Source organism: Scyliorhinus canicula, chromosome 1 (genome assembly GCF_902713615.1).
Source record: "Scyliorhinus canicula chromosome 1, sScyCan1.1, whole genome shotgun sequence".
NCBI classification, from domain to species: Eukaryota; Metazoa; Chordata; class Chondrichthyes; order Carcharhiniformes; family Scyliorhinidae; genus Scyliorhinus; species Scyliorhinus canicula.
This window is the reverse complement of record NC_052146.1, coordinates 63,609,936-63,622,090: the sequence shown is the minus strand read 5'-3', so window position 1 is coordinate 63,622,090 and position 12,155 is coordinate 63,609,936. Positions and strand designations below refer to the sequence as shown.

At 50.1% G+C, this 12,155-nt stretch overlaps 1 protein-coding gene across 1 annotated transcript in view; it reads left to right on the top strand.

Annotated features, from left to right (window-relative positions):
• Nucleotides 1-836: 836 nt before the first annotated feature.
• acads (acyl-CoA dehydrogenase short chain) overlaps nt 837-12,155 on the top strand; it is a 239,708-nt gene continuing 228,389 nt past the window's right edge. Inside the window, exon 1 of the mRNA XM_038791606.1 lies at nt 837-942. Within this exon, the coding sequence (XP_038647534.1) occupies nt 885-942 (58 nt within the window). The 5' untranslated portion in view covers nt 837-884. The remainder of the gene's footprint in view (nt 943-12,155) is intronic.

Below are 12,155 nucleotides of genomic sequence, written 5' to 3'. Positions count from 1 at the left end.
TTGCGGGGGTGAAACCCACGCGAACATGGGGAGAACGTGCAAACTCCACATGGACAGGAGCCCAGAGCCAGGTTGGGACCGCGATGCCGTGAAGCAGCAATGCTCACCACCATGCTGGCTTGTCGGGATCACTTATGACTTCGGGTGACTGTGGAGTCTGCATATTCTCCCTGTTGCTGTGTTGGTTTCCTCCCGAGTGCTCAGGTTACCTCACAGTCCAAAAGATCTGTAGGTTCAATGGATTGGCTCTGCTAAATTGCCCCTTAGAGTGAGGTTGTAGGAATAGAGAGGGGGATTGAGCCAATGGTAGCACAGTGGTTAGCACTGTTGCTTCACAGCGCCCTCGGTAGTTCGATACCTGGCTTGGGTCACTATGTGTGGAGTCTGCACGTTCTCCCCATGTCCACGTGGATGCTCTGCTTTCCTCCCACATGTTCTGAAAGACGTGCTGTTAGGTAAATCTGAATTCTCCCTCCATGTACCAGGGCAGGTGCTGGAATGTGGCAACTAGGGGTTTTTCACTAACTTCATTGCCGTGTTAATGTAAGCCTACATGTGACGAGGATTATTAAAACTAAAAATACAGTGGTGTTGTGAAGGGTCGGTGCAGATTTGATGGGCTGAATGGCCTCCTGCACTGTAGGGCTTCCATGATATATAACTGTTGCATACACTTTTCACGTTCTCTTGGAGGAAGTTATACATCTTGCACCTGAAACGAAATCTTTGTTTTACAAATTAATACATGGTAAGTGTGTGCTATGATAACAGTTTCTACTAGTTGGAATGGAAGCTGCCAGAGTGCAGCTTCTCAAGTTCAAAGTGTTGAGCGAAGCGGAACGCAGCTGCCTGACAGGAGCGCTCTGGGAGGAACGCAGTGCGGGATGCACAGGGTGCCGGCAGGGATGGGTTCGCTGCTGTGGAGAATCACCAGAGCAAAGAGTGAGTTCAACAAGAGCTAAACCCCTGAGCGGAGGTGGGAGTGGGGTCAGGACCCGGGACTACCCCCGGGCAATGGGGCAGCATGAGCCTGATCGGCTGCCGCTGTCATTTCAGTGCTGCCCTTTCACCCACTGACTGCTCCCAGGGCCTGATATCTGGCTTTTAAATTGTTGCTGACAGGCAGAAATAACGACAATGTTTAGATGTCCCACCCCTCCAGAAACAGACTATAAGCAATTTAAACTGGAGGTCTTTGAATACCGTTATGTGGATTTTTACTAAATATTGGAAATAATGATATTTCATTTTCACTAGCAAGTGTATTTGCCCAATCACGTTCACGTCCTCGAGCCGTTACAAATTGCTTCATGGTCAGTGATTTACTTCCGAAATAGCACTTGTGTAGACAAACCAAGAAGTGGCTTTGAGGGGCTGGTTTAGCACAAGGCTAAATAGCTGGCTTTTAAAGCAGGCCACCAGCGCGGGTTCAATTCCCGTACCGGCCTCCCCAAACAGGTGCCGGAATGTGGTGACTAGGGGCTTTTCACAGTAACTTCATTTGAAGCCTACTTGTGACAAGCGATTTTCATTTCAAGTCTGAGTAAATGACATATATTCAGACTGAAACGGATGAACAGTTCCTCACAAAATTCAGGGTGAAAATCCAGGGAATGGATAAGGAATGGTTGAAAGTGTGTGTTTGTTATTTCACAGTGAGAAAATGTACTGAGTGTTCCAAGGTTCAGTTTTGGGATATTATCTACTATTTGATAATTCAGGTAATTTATATGGTTAAGTTTGCTGCTGATGCTGGACTCCCTGAATGCAACTACAAACAAGCTGCTTGGGACCCAGGCGGCACAGGAGGTGTCGATTCGGGAGTTGCAGCAGCAGGCCGCTGAGAGGGAGGAGGAGGCCGTGGTCCTCGTGGGGAAAGTGGAGTTGCACGAGGCACTTCACAAAAAGTGGCAAGACCGCTTGGAGGAGCTGGACGTTCGCACGAGGCGAAAGAATTTGAGGATCCTGGGCCTGGCGGAGGGGCTGGAGGGGTCGGATCTCCCGGCGTATGTGACCACAATGTTGAGCTCGTTGATGGGAGCGGGGTCCTTCCATTTGCCCCTGGAGCTTGAGGGAGCTCATCGAGTGATGGCCAGGAGGCCTAAGGCAAATGAACCGCCGCGGGCGGTGCTGGTGCGGTTTCACCGGTTTAGTGACCGGGAGTGTGTGCTGCGCTGGGCCAAGAAAGAGAGGAGCAGCAAGTGGGAGAATTCGGTGGTTCGAATCTACTAGGACTGGGGTGCGGAGGTGGCAAAGCGGCGGGCCAGGTTCAACCGGACGAAGGCGGTGCTGCATGCCAAGCAGGTCAGATTTGGAATGCTGCAGCCTGCGCGTCTGTGGGTGACATATAAGGACCGGCACCATTACTTCGAGTCCCCGGAGGAGGCGTGGGCCTTTGTACAGGCGGAGAAGCTGGACTCAAACTAGGGTCTGGGGACACACTATGGCCGTTGCTGTTTTCGCTGTTGCTGTTCTTCAATTTTGACAGGTGTTATTCTTATGCTGGTTTTCTTTTTGCTCTGTTTCCGGGTGGGTTTGTCTGTTGGGTATGGGTGTGGGGTATGTGGGGAACGTTGGGGGTATGTGCTTTATATGTTCTCTTCTGTACGGGGCTGGGGGTTGGGGTGAAACTGGATTTTGAGGAGCTGTGTCAGAAGGGTGGGGTGTGGCAGTGTGAAAGCGCGGGCTTTCCTCTGGATGTCTGCGCTGTGGGGCGGGGGGGGCGGAGCTGGAGGTGGGGGCGTGGCCTTCACTGGTTTTCTTTCCCCCGCTGAAGTGGTGCCAAGGAGGTGTGGCAAGAGGGGGATGACCCCATGCCGGGAGGAGATGGGTTTTGGCGGGAGCTGCCGGGGTCAGCAGAAGTCAGCTGACTCACGGAAGTGCCATGGAGGGTGCGTCGCGGCTAGGAGGGGTCCTAGCCTGGGGGGGTGGGCGGGTGGGGGGGGATACCGGGTTGCTGCTGGAATGGCCAGGAAGGAGCTGGTGTGGGCTGGGGGGGTAGAGGAGAGGCGTTATCGCCATGAGGAACGGGTCAGGCGGGGCGAGCTAGCCTGGGGCGAGCAGTCGATAAGCTATGGCTAGCCGGCAGGGGAGAGGGGCAGGTTGCCCTCTGATCCGGCTGATTACCTGGAACGTGAGGGGACTGAATGGGCCGGTTAAGAGAACTAGGATATTTTCTCATCTGAAGGGGCTGAAGGCGGACGTGGCTATGCTCCAGGAGACCCACTTGAAGGTGGCGGACCAGGTTCGTCTGAGGAAGGGGTGGGTGGGGCAGGTGTTTCACTCAGGATTGGATGCGAAGAACCGGGGGGTGCGATTCTGGTGGGGAAGAGGGTGGCGTTCGAGGCGGCTGAGGTGGTGTCGGACAAGGAGGGCAGATATATTATGGTGAAGGGTAGGCTGCAAGGAGAGAAGGTGGTGCTGGTAAATGTATATGCCCCGAATTGGGATGATGCCGGCTTCATGAGGCGCTTGTTGGGCCGCATTCCGGACCTGGAGGCGGGGGGCCTGATCATGGGGGGAGACTTTAGCACAGTGCTGGATCCCACACTGGACCAGTTCAAGGACGGGTAGGAGACCGGCGGCGGCCAAAGTGCTGAGGGGGTTTATGAACCAGATGGGAGGGGTGGATTCCTGGAGGTTTGGGAGGCCGAGAGCGCGGGAGTATTCCTTTTTCTCCCATGTCCATAGGGTTTATTCCCAAATCGATTTTTTCGTCCTGAGCAGGGGATTGATCCCGAAGGTGCAGGATGCAGAGTATTCGGCCATAGCGATTTCAGACCATGCTCCGCACTGGGTTGATCTGGAGATGGGGGAGGCGCGGGACCAGCGCCCGCTCTGGCGCCTGGATGTGGGAATGCTGGCTGATGAGGAGGTGTGTAGGAAGGTCCGGGGAAGTATTGAGGGGTATCTGGATACCAACGACACGGGGGAGGTCCGGGTGGGGATGGTCTGGGAGGCTCTGAAATCAGTGATCCGAGGGGAGCTGATCTCCATCCGGGCCCATAGGGAAAGGAGGGAGAGGAAGGAGAGGGAGAGACTGGTGAGGGAGCTCCTGGATGTGGACAGGAGATACGCGGAGGCACCGGAGGAGGGGTTGCTGGTGGAACGGCGTAGTTTGCAGGCCAAATTTGACTTGTTGACCACCAGAAAGGCGGAGGCACAGTGGAGGAGGTCGCAGGACGCGGTATATGAGTATGGGGAGAAGGCGAGCAGGATGTTGGCGCATCAGCTCCGCAGGCGAGATGCGGCTAGGGAAATTGGTGGAGTGACGGATAGGGGTGGGAATGTAGTGCAGAAGGGGACAGAAGTAAATGGGGTCTTTAGGGACTTCTACGAGGAACTGTACCGGTCAGAACCTCCGATGGGGAGAGGGGGGATGGAGAGCTTCATGAACAGGCTATGTTTCCCAAGGGTTCAAGAGGAGCTGGTAAAGGGGCTGGGGGCGCCGATAGAGTTGGAGGAGCTAGTCAGGGGGATGGACAAATGCAGTCGGGTAAGGCGCCGGGGCCGGATGGGTTCCCAGTGGAATTTTATAAAAAGTATGCGGATCTGGTGGGCCCCCTGTTGGTGCGAACTTTCAATGAGGCATGGGAGGGGGGGGGGCTTTGCCCCCGACGATGTCGCGGGCACTGATCTCTCTGATCCTGAAGCGGGATAAGGACCCCTTGCAGTGTGGATCATACAGGCCTCTCTCGCTCCTCAATGTTGACGCTAAGTTGACGAAGATCCTGGCCACCAGGATAGAAGACTGTGTGCCAGGGGTGATACACGAGGATCAGACAGGATTTGTCAAGGGACGGCAGCTCAACGCGAATGTGCGGAGACTGCTAAATGTTATTATGATGCCGGCAGTGGAGGGGGAGGCGGAGATAGTGGTGGCGCTGGATGCAGAGAAGGCGTTTGATAGAGTTGAGTGGGGGTACCTGTGGGAGGTGCTGGAGCGGTTTGGATTCGGGGAGGGATTCATCAAATGGGTGAGGCTGCTCTACGCGGCTCCGATGGGAAGTGTAGTTACCAATGGAAGGAGATCGGAGTACTTTAGGCTCTACCGTGGGACCAGGCAGGGGTGCCCCCTGTCCCCCTTGCTCTTTGCACTGGCGATTGAACCTTTGGCTATGGCGTTGAGGGAGTCAGGGAGATGGAGGGGTCTGGTGCGGGGTGGGGAGGAACATCGTGTATCACTGTATGCGGACGACCTGCTGTTGTATGTGGCGGATCCAGAAGGGGGAATGCCGGGGTGATGGAGCTGTTAGCGGAATTTGGGGGCTTCTCGGGCTATAAGTTAAATTTAGGCAAGAGTGAGGTATTTGTAGTACACCCAGGTGATCAGGAGGAGGGAATTGGGAGACTCCCATTTAAGAGGGCAGTGAAAAGTTTCAGATACCTGGGGGTGCAGGTGGCCAGGAGTTGGGGGACTCTCCATAAGCTTAATTTTACCAGGCTGGTGGAGCAGATGGAGGAGGAATTTAAAAGGTGGGACATGGTACCGCTATCGTTGGCGGGTAGAGTGCAGTCCGTCAAAATGACGGTTCTCCCGAGGTTCTTGTTCCTTTTTCAGTGTTTGCCCATCTTTATCCCTAGGGCCTATTTTAGAAGGGTGACTAGCAGCATCATGAGCTTTGTTTGGCCACATGGGACCCCGAGGGTGAAGAGGGTCTTCTTGGAGCGGGGTAGAGATGGTGGGGGGCTGGCGTTACCCAATCTCTCGGGGTATTATTGGGCGGCCAATGTGTCGATGGTGCGCAAGTGGATAATGGAGGGGGAGGGGGCAGCATGGAAACGGATGGAGAGGGCGTCCTGTGGAGATACAAGCCTGGGGGCCCTGGTAACGGCGCCGTGGCCGCTCCCTCCTACGAGGTATACCACGAGTCCGGTGGTGGCGGCTACCCTCAAGATTTGGGGCAGTGGAGGTGACATAGGGGAGAAGTGGGGGGCTCGATGGAGGCTCCGTTAAGGGGGAACCATAGGTTCGTCCCGGGGAACATTGATGGGGGATTTCAGAGTTGGCACAGAGCGGGCATCAGACAGCTGAGGGACCTGTTTATTGATGGGAGGTTTGCGAGCCTGGGGGAGTTGGAGGAGAAATTTGGGCTCCCCCCGGGGAACATGTTCAGGTATAGCTCACCAGGCTAAATCGCTGGCTTTGTTGTTCATTGGGGTTGGAGGGTGGGGGGATGGGACACATATGGTCTGGGGGTGTTACAGTTATTATGGGTTATTTTGTTGCATTTCATTGTTTGTCGTTATGTTTTATATTTTCTGTAAAAAATTCCAATAAAAATTATATTTAAAAAAAAAAGTTTGCTGCTGATACCAGATTAGAGGCAGTGAAATTGTAGGAGGTGGCCCAGAAATTGCAAATTAAGTTTGTTATGTATGTTATTGGGCAGCACGGTAGCATGGTGGTTAGCATAAATGCTTCACAGCTCCAGGGTCCCAGGTTCGATTCCCGGCTGGGTCGCTATCTGTGCGGAGTCTGCACGTCCTCCCCGTGTGTGCGTGGGTTTCCTCCGGGTGCTCCGGCTTCCTCCCACAGTCCAAAGATGTGCGGGTTAGGTGGATTGGTCATGCTAAAGTGCCCGTAGTGTCCTAAAAAGTAAGGTTAAGGGGGGGGGGGGGGTTGTTGGGTTACGGGTATAGGGTGGATACGTGGGTTTGAGTAGGGTGATCATTGCTCGGCACAACATCGAGGGCCGAAGGGCCTGTTCTGTGCTGTACTGTTCTATGTTCTATGTTTAACAGGAAATGATAGATAAAATTTAAAGGACACATTTATTGATGTTTTTTGTGTGTGACTAGTAAATTAGATCAAGGGAAGCAATAGATGTCATAAATTGGATTCCAAAAGGTATTTTGTCAGGTGCCACACAAAAGGTTAATAAGCAAGATGAGGATTCATGGTGTTGAAGATGCAGCAGAGATAGGGGTTGATTAACAAACAAAACAGTGAAAAATGAAATGAAACTGAAATGAAAATCGCTTATTGTCACAAGTAGGCTTCAAATGAAGTTACTGTGAAAAGCCCCTAGTCACCACATTCTGGCACCTGTTCGGGGAAACAACATCCTAGTGAATCTCCTCTGCACCCTTTCCAGTGCAAACACATCCTTCTTATAATGTGGCGACTGGAACCACCCACAATACTCTAGCTATGGCCTAACCAGCGTATGATAAAGCTCCTTCATAACCACCCTGCTTTTAAATTCTATGCTTCGGATAATAAAGGGAAGTATTCCATATACCACCTTAACCTCCTTATCTACATGCCCAGCTGCCTTCAGGGATCTTGGGACATGCATCCCAAGGTTCATCATAGAATTTGCAGTGCAGAAGGAGGCCATTCGGCCCATCGAGTCTGCACTGGTTCTTGGAAAGAGTACCCTACCCAAGCCCACACACCCACCCTATTCTCATAACCCAGTAATCCCACCCAACACTGAGGGCAATTTCGGACACTAAGGGCAATTTAGCATGGCCAATCCACTTAACCTGTACATCTTTGGACTGTGGGAGGAAACTGGAGTACCCGGAGGAAACCCACGCACACAGGTGGAGAACGTGCAGACTCCGCACAGACAGTGACCCAAGCTGGGAATCGAACCTGGGACCCTGGAGCTGTGGAGCAATTGTGCTAACCACTATGCTACTGTGCTGCCCAAGGTTCCTCTGGTCCTGGGTACTTCCTGGTGTACTGCCCTCATCTACACACATGGTCACCTTGGAAAATTCAGTCAAATTTGTTGGACATGATCTCCCCCTGACAAAGCCATGCTGACTACCCTTGATTAATCCTTGGCTCTCCAAGTGCAGATTAATTCTGCCCCTCAGAATTTTTTCCAATAACTTTCCTACCATTGATGTTAGTCTCACTGGCCTATAATTACCTTGTTTTCTCCAAATTCCCTTCTTGAATAATGGTACCACGGGAGCTGTCCACCGGTCCTCTGGCAAGGCACCTCGCCTGTGGCCAGAGGATTTGAAAATTAGCGTTAAAGCCACTGAAATCCCCCCCCCCCCCCGCCCTGCGATCTATATATACATCGTCCTTCTCCATAGTGAACACAGATGCAAAATATTAATTTAATACCTCCCCTAAGCCTTTTGTCTCCACATAGGGGTTGCCACTCTGGTCCCTAATGGGCTCTAATCTTTCCCTGGTTACCCTCTTCCCCTGAACATTCTTAGAAAACACCTTGGGATTTTCCTTTATTTTACCCGCCAGTGTTTTTCCATGCCCCCTCTTTGCCCTTCTAATTCCTATCCCTGCACCTCTAGATCATCCATTGTTTTGAATCTGCCATGAGCCTCCCTGTTTTTTCTTATCCAATGCTGTATACCCTTTGACATTCAGGTTTCCCTGGTCCTTTTTGGTCCCTTTACCTTGACAAGGACATGTCGGCATTGTACTTTCTCTATTTCCTTTTTGAATGACTTCTGATGTGGATGTTCCTAAAAGTAGCAACCCCCAATCCACTTTGGCCAAATCCTGTATTGTCCTCTTTAAATTGGCCGCCTTCTAGTTCAGCAAACTTATTTCTGGTCTATAACAACTTTAGACTATACCAGGTTATGATCACTATACTGAAATGCTACCACACTGACACCTCTACCATCTGCTTGGCCTCATTCCCTAAAATTAGGTCAAATACCACCCCCTCTTTGAAGGGCTTTCTACATGTTGGCTCAACAAGCTCTCCTGGATTCACTTATCTGCCCCCTCTAAACCTCTCACACTTTGCCTATCCGAATTAATACTGGGGACATTGAAATCCCCTCCTATTATTTTTACACTTTTGAGATTTGTCTACATAACTGCTCTTCTGTCTCTCCATGACTGTTTGGGCAATGTGGTATACTCCCAGCAATGTATAGCCTCAATTGAGGAGCCTGCTAAGTTGATATCCTTCTTCACTGCAGTAATTGACTCCTTAATATAGCAACATTACCTTCCAGGAATATTGACTGCCAGTCCTGTCCCTCCCTTCACCATGTCTCTGTGATAACAATAATATCAGACTCCCTTGTGTCTATCAACACTCTCAGTTCATCAGCCTTACCTATAAGACTCATTGGTTCAAGATAAATGCACCCAACCTTGCCATATTCCCTTGTGCCTTAACATGTCTCTCTTTGCACTGCCTCCCAGGCTGACTTAGTTTTTCTTCTATATTTGGCTGTGTATCAACCACCCCCCCCCCCCCCCCCCCCCCCCCACCGTACCTCCACACTATGACCCATCCCCTTGCCAAGTAACGTAATAATAATATTTATTATTGCCACAAGTAGGCTTACATTAACACTGCAATGAGGTTATTGTGAAAATCCCTTAGTTGCCACATTCTGGCACCAGTTCGGGTATACCGAGGGAGAATTCAGAATGTCCAATTCACCTAACAAGCACGTCTTTCGGGATTTGTGGTAGGAAACCAGAGCACCCGGAGGAAACCCACGCCGACACGGGGAGAACGTGCAAACTCCGCATAGACAGTGACCCAAGCCGGGAATTGAACCTGGGACCCTGGAACTGTGAAGCAACGGTGCTAACCATTGTGCTACCATGCTGCCCCTTTAAACATGCCCTCCACCCATCCAAAACAGCTGTAGCAAACTCCTCACAAGGATGTTGGTCCCATTCCGATTCCCATGCAATCCACCTGACTTCTACAGATCCCACCTTCTCCAGAAACTGATCCAGAGATCCAAGAAACTAAAGTCCTTCCTCCTGCACCACCTCTTCAGCCACACATTCATCTGCTCTATTCTCCTATTCATATACTCACGAGCATGTGGCACCGGTAGTAATCCAGAGATTACAACCATTGAGGTCCTGCTTTTGAATCTGCTTCCTAGCTCCCTAAGTTATTGCTGAAGGACCTCATTTCCCTTTTTACCTATGTCATTAGTACTAATGTGAACCATGGCCTCTGACTGTTCAACCTCCCCCTTCAGAATGCCCTGCAGCTATTCAGTGGTATTCCTGACCCCAGCACCAGGGAGCCAACACACTGTCCTCGAGTCAAGTCTGCAGCTGCAGAAACGCCTGTCTGCACCTCTCATTATCGAGTCACTTTCCACGATTGCTCTTCCACTCTTTCTCCCCCATTGTGCAGCTGAGCCATCCACAGTGCTGTGAACTTGGCTCTGGCTGCACTCCCCAGAGGAACCGTCACTCTCACCGCTTTCTAACACTGAAAAATGGTTCTTGTGGGAGGTGCACTCTGGAGCTTTCCTGACTATCTGTCTGCTCCCCATCTGACTGGTTCTTTGCCATTCCTTCTCTGACTGCACTTCCTTAAGTAACGGGGTGACTACAAATACTTGCGTTGGAGGCATTACAACAAAGGTTCACTCGATTGGCTCCTGGGATGAAAGCGTTGTCCTTTGATGAAAGGCTGCATACATCTGGCCAAGCCCTTGGGAAGTTTGGAAGAATGAAAGTTCATTTCTTTGAAACATTGATCCAGTATGGAGGAGATAATAGCAGGATATTTCAACAATCATTGCAATCATGACCAGGTATGGAGGGACCTGGGTGCCCATATACATGAATCGCAAAATGTCAGCATGCAGCACGGCAAGTAATTTGGAAGGTAAATGGGATATTTGCTTTTATTGCAAGGGGGATGGAATATAAAAGTAGGGAAGTCTGGCTACAACTGTACAGGGTGAGACTGGTGAGACCACATTTGGAGTACTGTGTACCATTTTGGTCATCTTAATTGAGGAACATACTTGCGTTGCAAGAAGTTCAAAGAAGGTGCACTAGGCTGATTTTGGCGTTGAGAAGTTTGTCCAAGAAGAAATGCTTGAGCAGGTTGGACCAGTAGAGTGGTTAGCACTGCTGCTTCGCAGTGCCAGGGACCCAGGCTTGATTCTCGGCTTGGGTCACTGTCTGCGTGGAGTCCGAACGTTCTCCCCGTGTCTGCGTGGGTTTCCTCCGGGTGCTCCGGTTTCCTCCCACAAGTCCCCAAAGACGTGCTTGTTAGATGAATTGGACATTCTGAATTCTTCCTCAATGTACCTGAACAGGCGGCGGAGTATGGTGACTAGAGGCTTTTCACAGTGGCTTCATTGTAGTGTTAATGTAAGCCTACTTGTGACACTAATAAAGATTATAGATAATAGAAACATCGAAAATAGGAGCAAGATCCAGCCTTTCCTGCTCCACCATTTAATATGATCATGGCTGATCCTCTCTCTCAACATCATACTCCTGCACTCGTCCCATACCCCTTGACACCTTTACAGTCTTTAAACCCATCTATTTCATTATATATTCAGTGACTTGGCCTGCAAAGCCTTCTGTGATGTAGAATTCCACTGGATCACCATCCACTGAGTGAAGAAGTTCCTCTTCATCTCAGCATACCATATGGCATCCTAATTGCTTGCTGTGCCTGTATGCTTGTTTTCAATATTTTCTGTTTCTGTTCTGTGTCTGTGTTTGTGTTCAGTGACTGGTGTACTCAGGAACCCAGCTCCTATGTACGTCAATATTTCCCAGTCTATCAGCATTTAAATAATACTCTGCCATTCTGTTCCTCCGTCCAAAGTGGATAACTTCACATTCATTCCCGTTTTACTGCATCTGCCATGTTTTTGCCCGCGCATTCATTTTGTTGCAATCGCTTTGAAGCCTCTTAACATCCTCCTCATCGCTCATATTTCCACCAAGTTTGTGTCATCAGCAAACTTTGAAATATTACTCTTGGCTCCCTCATCCAAATCATTGATAGCTGGGCTACCAAGCACTGATCACTACAGGACCCCATTTGTTACTGCCTGGCACTTCGAAAAATACACCTTTATTCTTACTCTGTTTCTTGTCTGCTGACCAATTCTCAATCCATGCCAATACATTACCCCCAATCCCATGTGCTTTAATTTTGCTCACTAACCTCTTATGTGAGACTTTAGCTTTCTGACAATCCAAATACACCACGTCCACTGGTTCATACTTATCTATTCTATTAGTTACATCCTCAAAAAACTCCAGTGAGTTTTGTTGTCTGTAAATTATTAGACACTTCGACCAGTTTATTTATATTTTTTTTTAGTATTTTTATGACGGTTTTGCAGAATTTATCATAATAAAACAGTAGTAACAATAATAACAAAACAAACGAGTGAACATTAACATAGTGCAAAAATAG